Source organism: Balaenoptera borealis (genome assembly GCF_965194805.1).
Source record: "Balaenoptera borealis genome assembly, chromosome: X".
NCBI lineage: Eukaryota > Metazoa > Chordata > Mammalia > Artiodactyla > Balaenopteridae > Balaenoptera > Balaenoptera borealis.
In genome coordinates this window covers 12,317,822-12,341,881 of record NC_138881.1, presented here as the reverse complement: position 1 = coordinate 12,341,881, position 24,060 = coordinate 12,317,822, and the positions used below count along the sequence as shown (strand labels likewise).

Genomic DNA, 24,060 nt, shown 5'->3' with positions numbered 1-24,060 from the left:
AGAGATGAAAATACAAAAATCAAAATCCAAGATAAACCCTAGTGGACACACTTTGATGATTGTTCCGTAAAACAATGTACCTTAATGCCGAAGCTCAGCAAGTAGTTGGAGATGTTGCAAATTGCCAAACACATACTTGATTTGGTTAGATATATGCTAAATTTAAGAAATGGAATGCAAATAAGCAGAGACTAAAAGGTTTTCCTGGCTCTGTCATAAGGTACTTTGGCAGGGGAACAACCCAATAGTGGAACTAGAATAAAGAATTCGGTGTAAATTGAAGAGACTAATCTAAAGATTCAGCTTACATCATCTTTTAATATATTTCAGTCACCCAGAAGAATATATATAGCATTGTATGGAATGTGTTGATCTATTACTTACATTTGAAAATGAAATTCTCCCACATAAATACCCCGTAAAGCAGGTCAACATGCCTCATCCTTTAGTCCTTCCCAGTTAGCCTCTCAGCAGATCGTCTTAGATTAAAAACTGTACAGGAAGTCATTTAATGCATGTCATGATTTTGATCTTATTTACAGAAATTTCTGCCAGGTGATCAGTATAGGTAGTAATCATGATTACAGGTGGTGTGGAAATGAAGAAAATATGGAGTACACAACTTGACGTATCTATCAACAATGGTACAAAATATGAGGAGTCAGTTTGTCTAAATGATTATCCTTTTTTTTTTTTTGGTATGCTTACTCTCTCCCTGTCATTATTGCCTTCCCATGAACTTTTAAATCTCTCCATTTAAAACAACAAAATAATCTCTCTTAACCTTATATCTCACTCCAGCCAAGTCCACATCTCCCTCCTATTCATCATCTCCAAATTTCTTGAGTTATCCATACTACCCTGAGGCAAATGGTCAATGACCCCCTCAACTCCACTCAACACTCAGCTCCTGGTACAGGCCAGTGGCATCCTACTTTAAGCACCTTGGATACCCATCTTGAGACTTCTCTCCAGTCTATTGCAGGGCACACCAGAAGAATTGGGAAATTCGTGCCCTTGGGAATATGCCTCAGCCAATGATGGATGGGGGTTGGAGGAAAAATGCAAACTTCCCAGCAACTGGGTGAAATGAGCATACTTTGAGTTATGTTCTACATCGTCTCCCAGAGGTCCCCAGCAGGGCTGAACAACAGTTGCCCACAGCATTAATACGCTCAGTATCTTACCCTTCGCTTGCTTCTTTCCCTTTCCTTCTCACTTCCCCTGTCCCTTACTGGTGCTTCCTGAGATTGTCTCCCAAATAAACCACTTTATGTCAAACTCCTGTCTCAGGATCTGTTTCTGGGGGAGCCAGACCTCAGACAACCCATTTCTATTTCATCACCTCTTACCACTCTCCAATCACTCCCGTGTGGGTTCTGCCCTATCATGTCACTGAAGACTTCTGTGTCAATGAATGCAAAGGGCATTTTCAATCCTTACTTACTTAGTCTCTGAGTGACGTTACACAAATTGACTGCATACACCTCTTGCAATACTCTCTTGACACCTTGACACTATTTTTGTACCACTCGTTCTCTTTTTATTTCTCTGCTTGTTCCTGCCTGGTCTCCCTCACAGGCCCATCTGTCTCTAACTAAAGATTAAATGTTAAAGTTCTCCAAGGCTCAATTCTACACCCACTCCTCTTCTCAATCTAGACTTTCTCTCTGGATAATTTCATCTACATTTTCATTTTCAGTTGCCACCCATAAGGAAATAACTCACACATTTGTATCTTTAGCCCAAACCTTTAGTCTGCACTCCAGACCTGCATATCTAATTATCTACTTTATACCTCTTTGATCTCTTGAAGGCAGCTCAAACTCAACAGGATCCAAAGGAAGATATGACCTTTCCTCCCACGCCCTGTATTAGCCTATTGATCTCTACTTCAGGGAATGTTAACACCATTCATCAAGTTTTGAAAGGCTGAAACCTAGTAATCATTCTCAATTCGTCTCTCTTCTTTATCACCATTCCCCAACACACGTCTAATCCATCATTAATTGGATCCTTTTGATTTTACTTCTTAAATATTTTTTAACCTGTCCAAAAATTTTTTTAAAATGAAAAATAAAAACCTGTCCACTTCCTTTGCCTCTCCACCATCTCCTGAACCTCTACAAACACCTCGTCACTTGCTTGCCCACTTCTTCTCTACCGCTATCTATGATTCATTCTTAACACTATAATCAAACTGGTAGGATTATTTCCACCCTCATCCTTGTCCCTAGGTTTAAAACACTTTAAAATCATTGCTCATCAAATAGACACAAAATCGTTAGTCTGTGCCACAAGATCCTTCCTGTATGGCCTCTACCCATTTTTCCAGCCTCGTCTTGTCCCAGACTTCCCCTCCATCCTCCTGATCTGGCTATAGTGACCTTCTTTTACTCCTTCACACATCCTACCGTGACATGGGGGGGGGGGTCTTTGTGTATACTGTCTTCTAAAACACTTCCTTCTCTCCTTCATTTGTTCCATAACTAATAATTTTTCAGACCTTGGTTGAATTGTTACTTCCTTAGGGATGGTTTTCATTCACATCTCTGACCAGGCTGATTCTTCCTAATAAAAGCTTTCATCACCCTATGTATCGCGCTTGAATTAAAGTTATTACAGTTGAGATTCACAGTTATTTGTTCATTAAATGAATAACTGCGTTGAATTAGTGAATGAAGAAAAACTACAGTCTCAAAGCTAGAAGAAGTTTGTTCTCTTCTGTTACGGGCTGAATTGTGCCCCACCCGCCTCAAAATTCATATACTGAAGCCCTAACTCCCAGTATCTCAGAATGTGGCTGTATTTGGAAATGGGGCCTTTAAAGAGGTAATTAAGTTAAAATTGGGTCATTAGGGTGGCGCTATACCAGTATGACTGGTGTCCTTATAAGAGGAGTAGATTAGGACACAGAAAACACAAACAGAAGGACAGCCATGTAACGACCCAGCAAGAAGGCAGCCACCTGCAAGCCAAGGAGAGAGGCCTCAGAAGAAACTGAACCTGCTCACATCTTGATCTTGCACTTCCAGCCTCCAGAAGTGTGAGAAAATTAATTTCTGTTGTTAAAACCACTCAGTCTGTGGTATTTTGTTACGGCAGCCCTAGCAAACTAATATATCTTGGTTATATATCTTGGTTATCTCAATGGGTTGGCATATACTCTCTTGGAATACATCCAACACCATCTTATTTCTCAAGAACTGTTCTCACATACTTTGCCACTTTTCCAAATACAGTTTTTGATGCTGCCAGGATGTTCCCATCTGCTCTAAATGAAGCAGCATTCATCATTGTTCCATGTGTTCAGCTTGAAAGCCAATTGTTATAAATTGGGGTATTAAATGACCTTGGTGCTATGCGTAGTACCCTCACTCTATGGGTAGAAATCAATAATATGAAAGACAGCCTTTTTAGAAGCAAAAGGCAGTACTTTTTAAGGAAGCTGACTTCGAGCTTTTCATGACACCTTTGTTGTTGGGGAATTTACAGTTTCCCTCTCTTTTTGAAGAACAACATTCCCTGCAAATCTTGTGACCAAGAATTCTAATATTTCTACTCTTTCTATTCGTTTTTCTTAGAGCAGGTGTGACAAATGATAAAGTCTCATGTTTGAAATGATAAGACACTTTAACTGGGAAGATGGCATTATTCAGTTGCAGGAGATATAATGTTTTCTATTTATTTTTACAGAATATCACATCTTGGTTTATTCATTCTTATAAGATACTATTAATAGTAGGATAATCATTTCCTTTGAATATGTTGTATCATTTCTGTAAGTGGCACTATACGTGGTTAATAGCCTAACCCCAAAGCTAGCCATATTTTCAAATGTGATTAATATTTCTCTGTCTTTTTCTTAATGCTCCATTAACTACTGCACAGTAAGTAGTCCTACTGCCAAAAGCCTTTTCCATTAAATGGAAAATACATTTACTCACTTTGTGAATTAATTAAAGCCATATGGAATTTAGAGCAGAAGATTCTAACTTAACGCATTTTGTTTTAGAGATTTAGAAAATATGGAGCCATTTGTGTCCAACAGGACTCCCATATGCTTTCGTATCTTAAAACAAAAATACAGAAACAAGTGTTTCAGCTTTTTCGCAACTATCACAATTTTCACATCTCTGATTACAGCAAGAGTCTAAAGTGTACGTGATTAATAGCAGTGAGTTTACACTGAACATCAAAACCTTTGAATGGAGGGAGATTTTTCAGGGGGTTTTCTCCTGATTCCATAAATCTCTAATATTTTAGAAATTTGAGTGTGTGGGCAGGGGGCCTGGCCACATGGGTAGTTTAGGTGATGGATGACCATATCCCTAGCCTGAAAGAAATCCTGTGCTTATTCAACTCAACAGCTATGCTGAGCCAGGTACACAGGTATGGCATAAGGAGGCCCACAGACAGGAAGTTGCTTATTCTAGGATTTGTGTGAAGAAGAGATTATGGTAGCTTAAGCACTGGAACACACTGAGGACTTTTGTCCTTGGCATATCTTCCCTTGTTCAGTAACTACTTATTGAACACCTACTATGGGCCAATGGTCCAAGCACACACAGAGTAGCTGAGCTGCATCTACACATTATGATGTGGCATACAGAGAGGTGGTACTGGTCCTCTCTTACTGCTTGCTCCATGGAAGGCCAACTCTAAGGGTTGATGTCCATTTATGGACATCCATGAAGGAATTTTCTGGAAGTTTCTTGCCTCCAGAGGTACTGCTCCCCATCTAACATGAAAAAATCAAGGTCCCTTTCATCTCTTTTTCAAAGCCTAGAATATCAGCTCTAAAACTTGAATGCGCATCAGAATCACCTGAAGGACTTGTTAAAAAAACAGATTACTGGGCCTCAGCCCCAGAGTTTTGGATTCAGTAGTTTGGGGATGAAGGCTGAGAATTTGCATTTCTAATATATTCCCAGTTGATGATAGAGTTGGTCTCAGAACCAGACTTTTAGAACCACTGGGCCAAGACATAGTCAGCCCCAAGCAACCAGAGCCCCTGTTATTCTCACCCAGATACCACTCTAGGCCCTCTCAGCTCTTCTGTCCCAAAGGCACCTTCCAAGAAGGCACATGGACCTCCAAGTTTCACTACCCAAGATGCCCCATTCAAAAAGGAAAAGAGAAGCATCATCAGAAGGAGGAGGTCTTCTATCATTGCTTCATTGCTCTTTGCAGGAATTGTACCTCAATCTTAATAACAGACAATTTGTTGAACACTTAGTATATGCCAAACACTGTGATAGGGCTTTGAATAATAGTGAGTTAACATACACTGAGTGCTTATCTGTGGGTTAAGCTGTAGTCATGGTCATGGTCATTTCAATAGATTGTTTCATTTGATTTTAACTATAGCTCATTGTACAGATGAGGAAACTGAGGTATATAGAAGCTAATAACTTACCCAGCGATATATGATGTATAGCTAGTGACTAGTGGAGCCAAAAATATGAAACTAAGAAAATGTGAGTTCTTAACCATTAAGATATAGTACCTTTTAACCTATGTCTATACCCCTGTCTGTCTACCTGTTTGTCTGTCTATCTATCTATCTCTATCTAAATTCCATTTAATCTTCCCAAGAACCTTAAAAAGTAAGCATTGTAGCCTCATCTATAGATGAGGCAACTGAAGTTTAGGAACATTAACAACTTGCCCACAGGGTCAGGGGTGGATGGGAATGCAGGCTGGCTGACTCCTGAGCACGTGCTTCTGGCGTTTAGAAGATTATATTTGCTTCAGCAGGTAGGACCAGCCATTGTCCTCCCAATGCTCATTGGCAGCCCTTGACCTGGCCAGAGCCCCTCTCCAAAGTGGCTGAAATGAATGGGGAAGATGAGTTGGGGCCACCAGGATTTATAGCACCCTCATGTTGATGTACTCACATCAAAGGGCTGGAATAGCTTCTCATATAGACAGAAGGTTGGGCAGAATTTCCCTAAGTGCCAAGAACTTAGCAGAAACAGTTGGGGGGAAAGGCCATTCAGTGTGGGGCCCTTGGTTCTCCAGATTAAGATGGCTGCTCTGTAAGGGACCAACTGGACCCACATTGGGATCCATCAATATTCAGGGACTTTCTAAGAGCCCAGAATGTAACTTATTGCAAAATCAGGCATCTCCCAATACTGCCCCCTTCAGGACTGAAACACTCATTCTTCCAGCTGCTGAAAAGGTTGGTCACGGACAGCTCACAGCTGAGTCCCTCTCTAGAAATTGCCCTTGGCTGAAGAGAGACACCTCATCCAAGGTTATGCCTCTTTGGGAGCTAAGAGGACATCCCCTATCCAATGCCTGGTTGATATAGGGGCATAAAGGCCCAGCCACCTGGTTGCAATCAGGATATTTCTGTAGGGCCATCCCAGCTCTAGAGGTCCTAGGGTGACCAGCCATCCTCGCTTGCCTGGGACTGAAGGGTTTCCCAGGACTCGAGACTTTGGTGCTAAGCCTCAGGCAAACTGGGACAAGTTGATCACCCTAAGAGATCCCCCTGTGATTGTCTGAGGCCCATCTTCTCCTTCTGCCCAAGCCTGCTTCCTTCCCTTCCCTCATAGGTGTTGATTCCAAGACCGTTTCCCAATAGATTTCCCTCATGCTAATCCCCATCTCAGAGTCTGCTTTTCAGACCTAAAACCTGACAGGTTTCCCCTAACATCTGTGACACCAGACTAGGGGACTGCCACCTCCCATAATTACTCCTTCCCTCACCTGCTGAAGGACTCATAGGAAGGGTCTGGAGAGATGGTGCCAAAGATGATGGACCAAATGAAGCTAACCGGGATCACAGCCAGATATTGAATTCACTCAGCATCTCCAGTAGTTGAAATCCATTTATCAGAGATGAAGTCACAGTATCTGAAACAGTAGAGTAAATCTAAATGCGTGCTATAACGAACCCTTCTAATTTGAATTTGTGGGAAAATCTGTTCATATTGAAAGAAATTCTTAAAGGCTCTCTACCCCAAAGTCTGGTCTGTCTGTCTTTCTCCCCCCACCACTCCCTTTTGCTTTTTTATTTTTTTTTAATTTTTATTTTATATCGGAGTGTAGTTGATTTACAATGTTGTGTTCGTTTCAGGTATACAGCAAAGTGATTCAGTTATACGTATACATGTATCAATTCTTTTTCAGATTCTTTTCCCATATAGGCCATGACAGAGTATTGCGTAGAGTCCCCTGTGCTATACAGTGTGTCCTTGTTGGTTATCTATTTTATACATAGTAGTGTGTATATGTTAATCCCAAGCTCCTAATTTATCCCTCCCCCCACCCATCTTTCCCCTTTGGTAACCATAAGTTTGTTTTCTAAGTCTGTGAGTCTGTTTCTGTTTTGTGAATAAGTTCATTTGTATCATTTTTTTTAGATTCTGCATATAAGTGATATCATATAATATTTATCTTTCTCTGTCTTTGTCAGGGTTTCTGCCTTTGCCAAAACTTTTAGCTAATAATAATGTGTTTGCTGAGCCTGACTCCCTAAAGCTGGTGCAACATGATTGAATTCTAATTTTTTTTTTAACATCTTTATTGGAATATAATTGCTTTACAATGGTGTGTTAGTTTCTGCTTGATAACAAAGTGAATCAGTTATACATATAAACCACTGAGCTGATCTCCCTGTGCTATGCGGCTGCTTCCCACTAGCTATCTATTTTACATTTGGTAGTGTATATATGTCCATGCCACTCTCTCACTTTGTCACAGCTTACCCTTCCCCCTCCCCATATCCTCAAGTCCATTCTCTAGTAGGTCTGTGTCTTTATTCCCGTCTTACCCCTAGGTTCTTCATGACCTTTTTTTTTTTTTTCTTAGATTCCATGTATATATGTTAGCATACGGTATTTGTTCTTCTCTTTCTGACTTACTTCACTCTGTATGACAGACTCTAGGTCCATCCACCTCACTACAAATATCTCAATTTCATTTCTTTTTATGGCTGAGTAATATTCCGTTGTATGTATGTGCCACATCTTCTTTATCCATTCATCCGTCGATGGACACTTAGGTTGCTTCCATGTCCTGGCTATTGTAAGTAGAGCTGCAATGAACATTGTGGTACATGACTCTTTTTGAATTATGGTTTTCTCAGGGTATATGCCTAGTAGTGGGATTGCTGGGTCGTATGGTAGTTCTATTTTTAGTTTTTTAAGGAACCTCCATACTGTTCTCCATAGTGGCTGTATCAATTCTAAATTTTGTATAACATGGGCTATAATCAAGGTAGAGATCCTTAGCAAAAAATAATTAGCTTTGGGGTTAGAAAACTCAGTAGAAACATAATAATTAAATTGGCTGTCTGTTTTTATTTTATTGAGAACACTAAGCTATATTGATCTTCTTTCAAACCAGATGCTGATTTATGCAGCCCCTTGCAGATCTTTGCTGAACTGCTTCTAGAAAAGGAATAAACTTGAAAATTCCACCCTAGTACGCTAACAGATTTTGGAAAATCCCAACACTTAGAGCTTCAAAGTGCCTGGCTTGGGGTTCTGAACTCCTCCAAGTGGGAGAAGTCAAGTGGGCGATGCTGATCCTTTAAATATCTGGTGGGTCTCCCAACATGGAGGGAAAATCTAGGAAGAGAACCAGATGGGTGGAGAGTTTCAGTTTTGCCAGATCAAAGTTCTAGAGATCTGTTATACAACAATGTGAATAAGATTAACACTACTTAATTGTACAGTTAAAAAAATATTAAAAGGCTAATTTTTATATTATGTGATTTTTTTACTACAATTAAAAAAAAAAGATAGTGGGGCGTTCTAGGTCAAGAATGAAGTAGCGAATGACTTACTTACTGGTTCTGCTTGCAGCTCAGACCTGATCCTAGCAGGAGGCCTGTAGAAAAAACCTCAGAGGTCTGAACTGACTCCACTCTCTTGAGATGTTTCTCCCAGACCCACTCTTCTTCCTAATCTTCTGACCTTCTGACCTTGGTTCCCAAGCCTGTACCTCAGCTGTTCCTGTTCAACCTCTCAGGACCACCCTGCACCTCTGCACCCCATTAAATGTGTTCCCTCCCTGGTGAATGGCCTCCTCTAGGGTGGGCATCTACTTTGTGTTGGATCCCCTTATCCAGGCGTCCCTCTGTGTACTGAACCAGAGGCTACCAGCAGCTCATGCTCTGGTGCTTCAAGCCTCCTGGTCTTTCAGAAGGGGGTTCTCTGCCTGAAATGTGCCCTCCTCATCTTCAGGAAGTTAGATACACCCCTCTCTATTTTCTTCCCACAACCGCATTTGGACCCTGGCCATGTTGTCTTTTAATTGTCCATTCACATTGTATCTACTTACACTTTTGTCTCTCCAGTCAATACCAGACTGTGAGCAACTTGAGGACTGCAACCAGTATATAGCTGACTAGAAAGCTATTTTATTTTTATTTCTATGATAGCAGAGCTTGTTTTTAATTTCACAGTTTTTGATTGTCCTGATAAAAGTGAGTTGCTTCTGAGAAAAAATTTGGTTTGAGAGAGATTTTGTTACTGATTGAGCACATACCAACTTTAGAAGACATTGTTCTGATTTTACATATCATAAAAGTATAAAAGTTATTAAATAATTGCTATAAGATAATTTCATTGATTTCCCCCCAAGGGAAAAGTATAATCGTCTTCCAATATTTATCTACTATGGAAAAATAGGTCTTTTAAAAAATAAAATCTTGATGTTAGTGTAAATAAATGGACTGTGGCATAAAAATGATTTCTTTTACTGTGAACATGCCTCATTCAGTCTCCTTTTTATTTATGTCACTCTTACTAAATTTACGTCTCAAAAGAAAGAAAACCAAATCTATTTGCTGTCACCTTCTTTTAGCTAATTGTTGACATGAAAACCATCAGTTCCAAAGAAATTTAGAGCTTAGGGTTTCTAAGAATAGAGAATGAACTAGATAGAACACAAGATTTGTTTTTGTTTCTTTAACTTCTACATTTATCAAAGTTATATTTCTATGTGTGAAGTTATAATGTGCATATAATGTTTTTACTGATTTATATAAAAACCAAATGTCTGCCCTGCCATTTGCCCCCTTCCAGAGAAAAATCACTTTCTCCTTTTCTTAGACGATTTATTTTTATTTAACTATTCTATTTCTCTAAATAGCACGTTTCTCTCAATAATCGCTGCTTCTTGATTTTTCAGCTCAGGCATAATTAGTTGACTTCCCACTGTGGAAAATGAGCATTTAACATCCTCCCCTTTCCCCAATGTTCTTATATCTTAATTCCAGGTAGGCTAATATTGTTGTTCACCTCATTATGGCTATATAAATACTATATAATGGTGAGCTTTGTAGTAAAATATGGTTACTTTTCCTTTCATACACTTTTGATTCTCCTGTGATTGATAATTGCATAGGAATTTGCATAGGAATGCTAATTTTTCTATGTATTTAGCATTAAACATTAATGACATACCATACTTTTTAACAACTGTCTGAATCTCTTTTCAAGAGGTCCAGTCACACCCATTGTTCTACAATGTTTACTTTTCTTTTAGAACCCTCTCCCAGTGCTTTCGCATCTGTGCTACTCCGGCTGCGTTGCCTTCTGTGCCTTCTGCACTGCTGCCATGCTAGAGAATTGCTGCCTCTCTCCTGTGTTGGATCTCCTGGGTCCTATATTCAAGGGTTTCTTCACTGGTAAAGCACACCCTGAACTGGCTTCCTAATAACGAATATAAGATGGTAAGTAAACTTTTGAGACCTTATATATCTTCTCATTTGACATAAATTTGGTTGAATATAGAATTCTAGGTGGGAAATCATTTTTAAAGCATTGTTCCATTGTCTTTGAGCTTCCAGTAATGCTGTTAAGAAATCTGAAATTATCCCAATTTCTGAGTATTGGTTTGTGACCTGTTTATTCTCTCTCAGGTTCTCACTCTGTCTCTCTCTCTCTCAATGTGTATCTAGGATCTTTTTATACCCAGGATCCTGAATTTCTTGATGATGGGTCCTCGTGTGTGTTTATGTTTATCTATTGCCCTATTTGCTCTGTCAGTTTTTTCCATTTGGAAACACATATCCTTTGATTCTAAACATTTTCTTTAATTATTTCTTTGATTTTTTTTGCCTCTGTTCTTTTTTCTCTTTTGGAGCACCTATTATTTGGATTTTTGACATGCTGGACCGCTCTTTTAATTTTCTTCTCTCTCTTATTTTCCTGTCTCTTTATTTTTTGAGCTACTTGCAGGAAGACTTCTTGAAATATGTCTCCCAACCCAACTATTGAGGTTTTCATTTGCACTATCATTAAAAAAAAATTTTTTTTAAGAGGCGTAGTTATCTTCTGAATATTGCTTTTTAATGATATCTTGTTCTTGTTTTATCTTCTCTGGTGATACTAATGATAGACTTTTAAGGTTTTTGGTTTTTTAATTGTCCTCTCCCTACATAGCCACTGTAATACCTAACTGGTGTTTTTTCTGGTAGGTTGTGTTGGTCTCAATATTGTGTGTTAGAGGCTTTCTTCAGATATCTGGTAATTCTTGGTGTCTGCTCATATTTAGGATTTTGAGATTAAATATCTTGTTAGAAACGCTGGCCAATCAGAGTCTCTCATCCCCCTGAATGAGTGATTAATTCGGGGATGAGCATATTGCTCCAGGCTGGGTTAATATGTATCCTCTTTGGATGATGAGGAAAAACGACTTCCTATTCCTGGTGTTACTAAGCTAGCAGGACATGAGTCCTGATTTACTGGTGTGATCTTGACTGATGCATGGAGAGAGATTTCAAGAGATGGAGAGAAAGAATGTGTTGATAGATGACATCACTTGAAGCCCTGGGTCTGATTAATTACATCCTTTAACTTCTCCATAACTTCAGCTACTGTACCCTTTTGAGTTTTTTCCTGCTTAAATTATTTTGAGTTGGGTTTCTATGACTTTCAACTGAAAGTTTTTTTGACAGATACAATGTCTTTTCACAATGTTTGTCTGTCTGCCTGAAAAGAATGCAATTTATGCACCTACAAATGCAAAGTGTCATCAACTATTCATCATTTCACTTCAGCTTTCTCATAATGGCTCATATATCCTATGAGTCCCAGTGTGTCATCCAGTGTCCAATATAGCAACAGTGAGAATGGATGTATGGGAACAGACACAAAATTATCATCTGTAAGTAACAGTGATGATAAATTCACATTTTCTCTGAGGGCCATCTCCTCTCCCTCAAAGATCTCATTCGGTTCCAGGCTATTTAGATAGGGAGAAATTGTGCCAAATATTGTTCTCTGATTTCTTATTTTTCACTCTTTCTGATTTCCTCTTGATGGCATATGTATTAATGCCTCTTTCTTAGAGTTTTTCCTCGTTTAGCTTGTTTGTGAGAATAGTGTAAACATTCCTTATTTATAATGTCCTTATTTCCCAGATGCAACTATTCTTGATCTTGAACATTTTTATATTACCACTTTAAAACTCATATTTCTTACGCAATTTCCAGTTACTCCTTTTGGAAGGTGAGAGATAACTTCTCAATTTGGGAAGTACGTCTATTATTTAGCAAATTCTGGTTTAGATTCCTCTAAGGTAAATGAGAATTTAGACTATCATAATCATACTCTTTTTAGTTGAGCCATGTCTGAATGTTAAATGCCTTTAGCTTTCCAGTGCTTCTAAAGATAGCTCTCATAAACTTCATATTCCTGCAAAATCAGTTTGCTTTGGAAAGCAATTGAGAGTCTGCGTCTCACACTGCTGCATCCACAAGACCTAATGCATTTTCTATGTCCATAAAAAAAAGCCTCATAATAATGACTAATTTTACTTGGAAACAGTTTTTCCTGTCAAAAATATTTTTAGTGATTTGTTTAATCAATGTTCTTGATTCTGAAAACGCTGGAAAAGTGGTGTTTAGCATATTTATTAGTCGATTCCATCACTCATGAGCCTCTGGGCATGCTTATAAGATCCTGGGGCTGGAGGAAAACAAGACAATCATTCATTAAGTTTCATGCTCTAACAGTAAGTATCATAAAAACAAGAAATATGCTCTTATCTCAGCGCCAGGAGTTGCTTATAGGGCCAGAATTTTAAAATAAGGAACTGGGCATCACCGAAAAGAGGCAATGCACTTAGAGACCCTGGAGAGAAGGACCAGGCGTCCCTCAGACATCACCACCTGATAGTTAAGGCCCCAAGAGGACCCTTCAATCCTTTCCTGTATCCCCTCTTACCCCCTTTTTTTCTATGGGATCCATGACTCAATCTCACTTTTTTTTCTTTTTACATTTTGCCAATTTTTCCATTTTTAATATTTCTATTCACTCTCTCTCCCAAAATATGACTCCACAGATAAACCCAGTCTGATTATTTTTTCTCTGGGCCTTGTCTGATTTTAAAATCCTTGTTAGCTTTTCAGTCATTTGATCTGGAGGCAAATACAGTATGCATCCTAATTTAAGGACAACTTGCTAGTATCACTACAGTGAAACAAATAAAGAATGATACATGAGCACATACAAAATTTTAATAATGGAGACAGACCCAGTCTAAAAGTTTCCATTACCTTTTTTCAAGGATTCTGGAAAGTACCTCCTTCCACCTGGAAAATATCCAAAAGGTGGGACAAGGAGGCGTTTTTTTTAATTCGCACCTTCTTCTTTCTCCAGCCAGTGGAAGAGTATTACAGAGTTTGATCTATAAAGCAGTGTGAAATTTCTTATATTTAGAAAATGAAGTGTCCATGAAATCTGGCTGTGCAAAAGAAGCAGATTCATCTATACCAATGTCATTGTCATTGTTCCTAGCGGCCCAAAGGCAGGAGGTTTCTGGTTACATGATCATAAGGCTACGATCCTAAGTATATGTTTCCCCTGAAGTGACCGTGTGCTGTGCCTCTGGATTTATAAAATTTAGATTAGATCATTAAGGTCTTTTCCAGCTGTAACATTTTATGTTCTAGATCAATATGGCTGTGCCCTCTTGGAAGAATTTTATCTCTTCTTGTTCTTTTCATTTTAAAGGGGAAAAAAAGCCTTATTTTGTTTTGTTTTTTATAAATTTATTTATTTATTTATGTTTGGCTGCGTTGGGTCTTCATTGCTGTGCGTGGGCTTTCTCTCGTTGCGGCGAGCGGGGGCTACTCTTCGTTGCGGTGCGCGGGCTTCTCATTGCGGTGGCTTCTCTTGTTGTGGAGCACGGGCTCTAGGTGCATGGGCTTCAGTAGTTGCGGCGTGTGGGCTCAATAGTTGTGGCTCATGGGCCCTAGAGCACACGGGCTTCAGTAGTTGTGGCTCACGGGCTCAGTAGTTGTGGCACATGGGCTTAGTTGCTCCGTGGCATGTGGGATCTTCCCGGACCAGGGATTGAACCCATGTCTCCTGCATTGACAGGTGGATTCTTAACCACTGTGCCACCAGGGAAGGCCCAAAAGCCTTATTTTGTGAAAAGACTTTTGTGAAACCCCCACTTTATAGAATATGATATGTCCCTCCCCTTCAATCCCTCCATTATACCTCTCTCCTTCCAGGGATAGTGGAAAAGTTAAGTCGACTAAACCCTGTAATTCTAAGCTTTCCTGGCTTAGTATTGTTCTATGGGGTTAAAAACTCTGAACAGCTCTGTGGACACTCCGTCGTCTTGTTTTTCCAAGAGGACTTTATTCTTGACCTTCAAGAGTTGAAATAACTCGACAATAAAATGTCAGGGATTTTGTAGTAACTATTTCTCTAGGTCACGAACGGTTTTCATCAGCACAGAGCTTTCATCAGACAACGTAACAGGGAGCATGCTCACAGGCAAACATTTTGACTTTCACTCTGGGATGGTGTATGGGGAGACACAAGCTGGATTTATGCTTCAATATTATTAGATAAGTTTCTGCCAGACATTTTTTTTCTTCAGGTTAAAACCATTGCAACACAGGCGCTTGAGTTTTATTCATCTCTGAAATTACTCTCATAACCAGTTTAAGAAGAAGATTTAAATACGACTGGATTATTTTTCCTCCAATCACTACTTTCAGCCATGTTCTGTCAAATAGTGAATCACTTAATGGATAGCTTGGGAGATGCTATCACTTTCTGGTGGCTTTCAGTTACTTTAAGACCAGCCCAGGTTAAAACTTCAATCTCTGGCATGATTTATAGCTCATCTCCTCCATCACCCGTAACACAAACTTAAGCTGGCACAATGATTACAACTAGTTGAGAGGAGCTTAATCAGCTCTGAGACATGGTTTTCTGCACTCCCCTTCCAGAACTAACTATAGAGAGGGTCAGGGAGGAGAGACAAGGAAGGAGACAAGTGCCTCTTGACTTAAGGTAGCTGTTGTCAACTTCTTTGGCTATCATTGTGTCACTGGATAATCAGTGTCTGATCATTGATACCCCTGTGGCAGACATCCAAAGGAGCCAAATACCGGCTCTCTGGTGGATTGGGGGTTCAAGGGTATGAGCTCTTGAGGATAAAGGATTTCAGGCGGTCTCTCTGCTGCCCAAGACCCTGAAGAGGTTGAGACATTCAGCTTTGGTCCCTTCCAACCTCTCATCCCCCACAGCTTCTCATTCCTGAGGTTATCTCACTGAGTAGGCAACCATCTTGGCTGGCATATCAACAGGATGGATCAAATCCCTTTACTGCCTTAGTTTGGGTCCCCAGAAGCATACTCTCAGACAAGAAATGCAGAAAAGGAGTAGGAAGTGAAACAGAGAAAGGAAGCCAGCCAGTGAAGAGTGTATTAGCAAGCAACTTACCCCTTAGGGAAGCTGGAGCTCAGTTCCCTGGGAAACTCCAGGAGCTAATATAGAATGTGGGTCTTAGAGTTATCCTGCCCAAGGAGGAAGGGAGACGGACGCTATATAGCCATCTTCGTCAGTCATGAGTTGAGAGTTATTGTCAGGGATGTAAACTTCGCAGCATTTTTGGCCCGTGTGAGCATGGGCAGGGTGGACTCCAGTGGCCAGAGGAAGCTCTTTGGCAAAGAGACACAGATGCTAGAAGTTGGTGGTCCCCTTCATGGAGCCATCTCCAGTCTCATGCCCACAGGTCTACAACTGGCCGGGACTGCACTGCTTCAGGATGCAGATCTGTGACACATGCCTCACTCCCTGACTCAGGCGAGAGGGACAGAGACTAGGTGGTACATTCTCCCCATGGCAGGAGGTGCAGACTCCCAGAGAGGTGGGAGAAAGCACGCAAGGCTTTTTAAGGACTAGCCTTTGAACTCACCCGTCACTTCAATGGTCAAGTCCAGTATTCATAGGGAGATGGGAAGAATACTATTTCTCCCATGGAAACAGAGCAGGGAGCAGGGGAGGTGACTACTTGGTAAACAGTAATGCCATCTACCACATATGGTTTCCAAGCATGGAAAAGATTTAAGAGTCTCAAAACGGATAGTAACAAATGTCCAGAGAGAACAAAGAAATGGCTATTGCGCTTGGGGATTAAAGATGCTATTGATTATCTTCTTTTTTTAAAAAAATTTATTATTATTATTATTATTATTATTATTATTATTATTATTATTATTTTGGCTGCATTGGGTCTTCGTTGCTGCACGCGGGCTTTCTCTAGTTGTAGCGAGCGGGGGCTACTCTTTGTTGCGGTGCGTGGACTTCTCATTGCGGTGGCTTCTCTTGTTGCGGAGCATGGGCTCTAGGCGCACTGGCTTCAGTAGTTGTGGCACATGGGCTCAGTAGCTGTGGCTCGCGGGCTCTAGAGCACAGGCTCAGTAGTTGTGGCACACGGGCTTAGTTGCTCTGTGGCATGTGGGATCTTCCCAGATCAGGGCTTGAACCCATGACCCTTGCGTTGGCAGGCGGATTCTTAACCACTGCACCACCAGGGAAGTCCTGATTACCTTCAAGTGTATATTTTCACCAGAAAAGAGGAGACCAAACTAAGATTTTAGGTAGTTATTAGAAATTTTAAAATAATATTAATTTATTAATAAATAATAAGTACTTTTATAATATAGCATTATAATAATTGACGTATTCGTTATAGTAAAATATTAAAAAGTGATAACTGAGACAGCTGGTGTATGGAACTCTTTCTAAGAGCTTGGCAGAGAGAAAAATGAGAAGATCGGGTAAGAGCCAGAGGAGAGATTCAGAGAATATCACAGAAAAGACATGTGACTTTTTGATGGAAAAGAAGAGAAACATTATGAAGACAAAAAGAGAGGGGTTAACTGCAAAAGAACATTTCCTAAGTGGGTGGGAGTTCATTTTGGCAAAGAGACCTCTGAGGCCAAAAAGAGAATGCCAAATGTGGTTAACAACTTCAAAAAAATATATTTCTAAGGCCTTTGGGTTAAGATTCCAAACTAATTATTAGTTAAGATAACAGTTGTTAACTGTCATTAATTTTGTCATGAAAATGAATATCTGGTATTTTCACTCCCTTTATTTTCAGTGTTCTCTTCTCCTACACCCTTAATTTAACCAATCAAGACCTGAAATAATAAGAATAAAGATAATAAGCTGCATAGTGGCTCCCAAAGATGTCCATATCCTAATCCCTGGAAACTGAGAATATCTTACCTTAGATTAAAAAGCAATTTTGCAGGTGTGATTAAGTTAAAGTTCTTGAGTGTGGAGATTATCTTGGATTATACAGGTGGACTTGATGTAATCGCAAGGGTCCTTATAAGGGGGAGACAGGAGGAGGAGAAGTTTACGTGAAGAAGGAGGAGGAGAGATAGGAGAGATGCAGCCAGGAGCCAAGGAATGAGGACAGCTTCCAGAAGCTGTAACAGGCGAGCGACAGATTCTTCCCTGGAGCCTCCAGAAGGTCCAGCCCTGTCAGCACCTCATTTTAGCCCCTTTTAACTCGTTTCAGACTTCTGACCTCCAGAACTGTAAGAGAATAAGTTTGTATTGTTTTAAGCCACTAAGTTTGTGGTCATTTATTACAGCAGCCCTAAGAAACGAATCCAATAAGCAGCACTTATTGGGTGCTCCCTGTGTACCAGGCACTGTGCTAAGTGGTATGAAGTGTCCTGTCTCCTTATCCCGTGTTATAATCAGGGAGCTTGTCCCCAGCTACACAGGTGTTATGTGCTGGAAGTCAGGACTCAGATCTGGACTTCAGACCCCATATTGTTCCCATCCTGTTAAGAATCAGAGCTGTACTGTTCTCCACTAAAATGCACCAGAGCCTCTTAGGGAAATTGCTGATTCTAGAACTGGAGCAGGGAAGACAAGGTAAGACAAGATGAGCCTCAAGCATCTTGCAGTGCCAGAGAGCAAGGAGGTACTCAAAAAAGCAAGGATGGCGGCATGTCAAAGGGACATGGGAGCCAACCTGAACGTGCTCCCAATGGCCAAAGTTGGAACAATTTGAGCCACAAAATAAAGTAGTATTGAGTTATAACCCAAAGTAGAAAATAACTAGCCAAGCACCCATACAAATAGAAATAAATGATCAAATAAATAAATAGGGGAGAAAGGACATACCTTCCTTATAGGAGGGGTCCAAATAATACATTTAAATACCCACCCCCTCCTGGAGGTGGAGTTTCATCCCCCACCCCAGTGTGGACTAGGTTTAGTGACTCATTCTAAGGACTAGAGGATGGACAGGGGAAAGTGGTAACTTTACTGTGGAGAAGCCTGGTAGACAGCACCTTATCCAAGTGGTCAAGGTTAACATACCAGTGATAAGTCATGTGGACATTATGTATCCCCTGAATTGATGTGATGAGAAGCGTACTTCACCTGCTTGGTTCTTTCCTCCAAAATCTGTATCTCCAGTCCAAATTATGAGAAAACATCAGACAAACCCAAATCAAGGAACATTCTAAAACCAGTCTTCAAAATCATTAAGATCAAGGAAAGTGTGAGAAACAGTCACAGACCAAAGAGCCTAGGGAGACATGACAGCTAATTCAATGTGGTACATTGGACAGGATCCTGGAATACAAAAAAGACATTAGTGTAAACAGTGGTGAAATCCAAATAAAGTAAAAAAAAAGAAAAAACAAAAAGGGAGTGTGTGGGAGGTTGGTGATCTGAAGAAAGATGAACTGTGGTTATAAAACACTGTGTTAGTGTTTATTATTCTTCATTACAAAGCAACAACAATTTGATGGAATATATTGCTCTTTCCCATGTGTCACAGCACCTGAAGAGGTAAAGTAAGGCAGATTATATTGTCCTCATTTTTTTTGGTTTTTTTAAAAAATTTTTATTGGAGTATATAGTTGATTTACAATGTTGTTACATATTGTCCTCATTTTACCATATAATTCAGTGCTCCCAATTTATTGGGCACAGTTCTATACAGACTAGATTATAACATCATGTTACTTGTTTAATCCTTACAACAGCCCTAGAGGGTAGTTACTATTTTCATCCCCATTTTCCAGAGGAGAACACTGAGGCACAGAGAGGTTAATTGACTTTCCCAAGTTAACACAGTAAGTGGAGGAGCCTGACTGTGAGCAGGAGGGTTGGCTCCAAGTCTTGCGCATAACCACTAAGCTACAGTGCTTTAGGTCTTTGGGGCTCAGAGAGCCTAAGTGATTGGCTCAAAGTCACAAAACCAGTTATTTCAGGACTGAGACTAGAGTTGAAGTCTCCTCGTTTCCAGTTCAGTGCTTCACCCCTATTTCCAGGCACCACCATCCACACTCGTTGTTCCTTTTCCAAAGCACAGTGAAACTCTTGGAATGTCAGGAGCTAATCTGAACATGCTCTCAGGAACCATTTGAGCAACAGAATAAAGTAGTATTAGATTATAACCCAAAGTATAAGATAAATAGGCGTGCATCTACACTAATATCTGTAAATGACTGACGAAATAAATATATTGGGGAGAAAAGAATTCTTTGACTTTCACTCTACCTGAATAACTCAGAAATAGGTAAGAAGTCTCAATTACATATATTTGTGGTCCCAGGTTGAAAGTCGAATAGAGAGAAAAACTTTGTCACTGGTTTAGTTTCCCGACAGGATTCTGATGATTGTCTCAGAGCTGATGGCAATTCAGAATTTCTTAGGCTTTGCAGATATTGTCCTGACCGTTCTTGACTTTTTTTGATCCTTGAGGTTTACCTTTGTTTACACTGACTTTATAATTAATATCTTTTGGCACCCTTGGGAGTGTTACCTTCGTATATGTTCTCTGTAGTTGGATAGTAGTGTTGATTAACACCAGTTGTTCTCTTCAAAATATTTCATTTTAAAATGGAAGCATGACTTTCAAGGTTTATAGGCTTTGGGAATGCTGTTAAGATTTTTTCCAAACCTTGAAACTATCTTTCCTGCTGTAGTATTCAGATTGACGCTGAAAGATTGCGGAATACTAACGGTGATCATATTTTCTTTAAAAATATGTCAGTATCTCAGGGTTTCTTGGATTTTCACGGAAAGTGGGTTGAAATTCTTAATTGAGAAAATTATCACTTGGATTCATGATTTAATTGTATTATGGTCTGAAAATAATCAAACTGAAGAAAAGCATTTCCAAATTTAGCAGCAATTGTAATAAACATAAAATTTGTAAAGGGCATTTCCATTTCCAAAATGTTCTTATTCGTGTTTTCTCCCTAGAGTCTAACAAAACCCAGTGAAGTTGGCATTATTGCCTTTCTTTTTATAAGTGAAGAAATGACCCAAGTTCACTCAGCTAGTTGTGGGCTAAGCTGAGATACCATCATTTCATGTTACCTTGAGTCCTTAAAAAGAGAGGATTATAGTAAGGCAAAATCTTGGCAACATGTCAATAATCATTGCTTTGACAGATACTACATATTAATTCATTATTCTTAGATATGCCACTTTCATCAAAATGACAACCAACATTCACTAGTTTATTATGGTAATAGAAGATGAAATAAAATCAGGATCAGTAGTGGCCATTTATTATGATTTTACCCACATTTCAGAAGTGGGAATTTAAAAAGTCATTGTGAAACAAATGTCTACCATAACATAGTGAGATAACAGATCAAATCTCTCAAAGATAAATTTTGTAAAAGAAAAGATCACAGTGCCTTAAAAATACCTAGCATAAAAATTGATATTCAGTAATTATTTTTTAAAAATAGTAAGTGATGCATGGTGAGGGTGGGATCTTCAGTCTTGGACTTCAACCTCTGGGACTTATTAGTTGGGATGTTTAATAGGGATGATAGAATCTTCCTTGCAAGGTTGTTGTATTAGAAATGAGAAATTTTATTTCCCTTGCCTAAGACACTATCTGGCACTCAATATTCATATTTTTGTTTATATTTTTATTAAATCATTGAATGTCCAGCTACCTGATTTAGGTAATCTATGAATAAAAGCTTTCTTTTCCCTGGAGTAGAAAATGTCAACCTTAAGATTTGTTCTTTCTCCATAGTTGCTACCATCCAGTGCTTTCAAAATTAATGTGCCAGAGAATTACTTGTTTAAGGCTCATAAAACCACTTCTTACTCTATTTACTTGGAAATGAATTCCATGGAGGGGAAAACAGCAGGCAATAGGGCAGGAGGAGAATTTTCTCTAAATGTGATATCAAGGAAGTGTGACGAGTATTGAACCAGCAGGTACTTCCGATGAAGAAGTATACGCTTTTCAAATAATGACGAAAGCCACATGAAGCAGAACAGTAGAGAGAAGTCCAATTTGTTAAACAATCTTAAGATGTAGAAGTAAAAGTTCAAACATATTCAGCCTCTGCCTTCACACCTGAAAGGAGTTTTCTTCCAGTAACCATGGTTACGTTATGTACTATTCAAATACTCATAAAGTGAAAGAGATGAGTGAAGAGTAAAGATAAGCCCTACTAAGGCAGGGACTGGTAAGACAATGGAATTTCCTTTTGCTTTGAAGATTTAAATTTGCATAGACACTGATCTATGCAAAAATTTTTTTTCCCTTTTTCTAAAAAATTTATTTATTTATTTATTTATTTTTGGCTGTGTTGGGGCTTCGTTGCTGCGCACGGCTTTCTCTAGTTGCGGTGAGCGGAGGCTACTCTTTGTTGCGGTGCACGGGCTTCTCATTGCGGTGGTTTCTCTTGTTGTGGAGCACGGGCTCTAGGCACGCAGGCTCAGTAGTTGTGGGTCACGGGCTTCAGTAGTTGTGGCTTGCGGACTCTAGAGTGCAGGCTCAGTAGTTGTGGCTCAACGGTCTTGGTTGCTCTGCGGCATGTGGAATCTTCCCGGACCAGGGCTCAAACCAGTGTCCCCTGCATTGGCAGGCGGATTCTTAACCAGGGCGCCACCAGGGAAGTCCCTGTTCTAGTTATTTCTGTATGTGTATTTTACACATTTGATCAGGTAGATAATAATGTCTTATAATCTAAAAACACAAAACTTCTCATAGAAAAATAGTATACTAACTGGTGGTAGGATAATGGAAATAATATGGTAGTAATCAATTAAGCATAGCATATCAATCGTAAGAAACACTACAAATCACAGTGTTTATGAGAAGGACACACAATTACAGTCAAGGATAAAAAAAAATACAGGAACTCTTCCCCAGCATAAAGCAATAAGTGAGTCCAAAAAGCTGAATTGTGTTACTGCATGATGAATGAATCATTTGCTGCAAGCCTGTGCAGCTAGCTGACCACAAACCCATTCTTTTTTTTTAATTAATTTTTATTGGAGTATAGTTGATTTACAATGTTGCATTAGTTTCAGGTGTACAGCAAAGTGAGTCAGTTATACATATAAACATAGCCACTCTTTTTTAGATTCTTTTCCCATATAGGTCATTACAGAGTAGTGAGTAGAGTTCCTGTACTATTAGAGTTCCCTGTCCTTATTAGTTATCTATTTCACAAACCCATTCTTGTCCTTGCTCTGGTTTAACATCACCTGGTGACAGTTGTCTGCTCCAGCTTAAATCTTGATGGGGATGATTCTGGGTTCCATGGATAATTCTAAGAATCTTTCTGTTATATGGTACCCCTTTTGTTAACCCAATGTATGAAAGTTGATCCAAGAGAACACTCAGGTCACAAGGGCATACATTCCACCTCTACTTCCCAAAGTAAGGTTCCCTCCCATTTATTTTTCTAACAGATAACAATTTTAGAAAGGCCCTTAATATTAGTTGAAAGTCCCACTAATAGTTCCTAGTCAACTCTCCTACTCTCTACAATGTCTAGTTTTCATTTTAAAAATGATTGAACTGAAGCATCTGCATAGTAAAAAGCAAAGAGGACTGGAGAGCTTACGAAGAAAAAGAATAATCTCTTACTTCACCCCATACTACCATCCAGTGATATTCCTTGATGGGTCTCTTTAACCATTTCTATTTTTAGTTCTCCTAGTGATGATTTCTATAATTCTAAATAATATTCTTGACTTATCAATTATGATAATTTTACTGATACCTCTAGGAAATGTGAGAATTAGCTCATTATATACTTTCCTCCACCTGTTTCCCATATCCTATGTCCAATGTTTATAGTTATGTTATTATTGTAAGTTTTTCTTTTGGTTACTTTTGTAATTTTAAATAATGTATTTATATCCCTGTTCTTGTTCCATCAGGAATAAGAGATCCTTTAGTTAGATTCCAAACTTGATGTAAGATAACACTATTATGTTCCTGAAAAAGGGGAAATTAGCAACAGAAAACAAATAAAACAAATATTAAAAAATAGAAAGATGATAGATTTAACCCCAAACATAGAAATAATCACAGTATGTGACTTCCCTGGTGGTCCAGTGGTTAAGACTCAGCGCTCCCAATGCAGGGGGCCTGGGTTTGATCGCTGGTCAGGGAACTAGATCCTGCATGCATGCCGCAACTAAGAGCCCGCATGCCACAACTAAAGATCCCACATGCTGCAACTAAGACCCGGTGCAGCCAAATAAATAAATAAATAAATAATCACAGTAAATGTAAATGGTCTAAACACTCCAATTAAAAGAGAGAAATCATGAGATTAAATAAACAATCAAGACCCAACTGGGGGAAGGGATAGTTAGGGAGTTTGTGATTTCCATGTACACACTGCTATATCTGCTCAATATTATGTAACAACCTAAATGGGAAAAGAATTTGAAAAAGAATAGATACATGTATATGTATAACTGAATCACTTTGCTGTACACCTGAAACTATCACAACATTGCTAATCAACTA

The 24,060-nt window shown here is 39.3% G+C and overlaps 1 protein-coding gene across 1 annotated transcript in view; it reads left to right on the top strand.

The window, feature by feature from the left end:
* Positions 1-18,952, top strand: part of ASB9 (ankyrin repeat and SOCS box containing 9) — a 271,033-nt gene extending 252,081 nt beyond the window's left edge. Inside the window, exon 6 of the mRNA XM_082375862.1 lies at positions 10,510-18,952. Coding sequence (XP_082231988.1) covers positions 10,510-10,655 — 146 coding nt within the window. The 3' untranslated portion in view covers positions 10,656-18,952. The remainder of the gene's footprint in view (positions 1-10,509) is intronic.
* Positions 18,953-24,060: the final 5,108 nt, after the last annotated feature.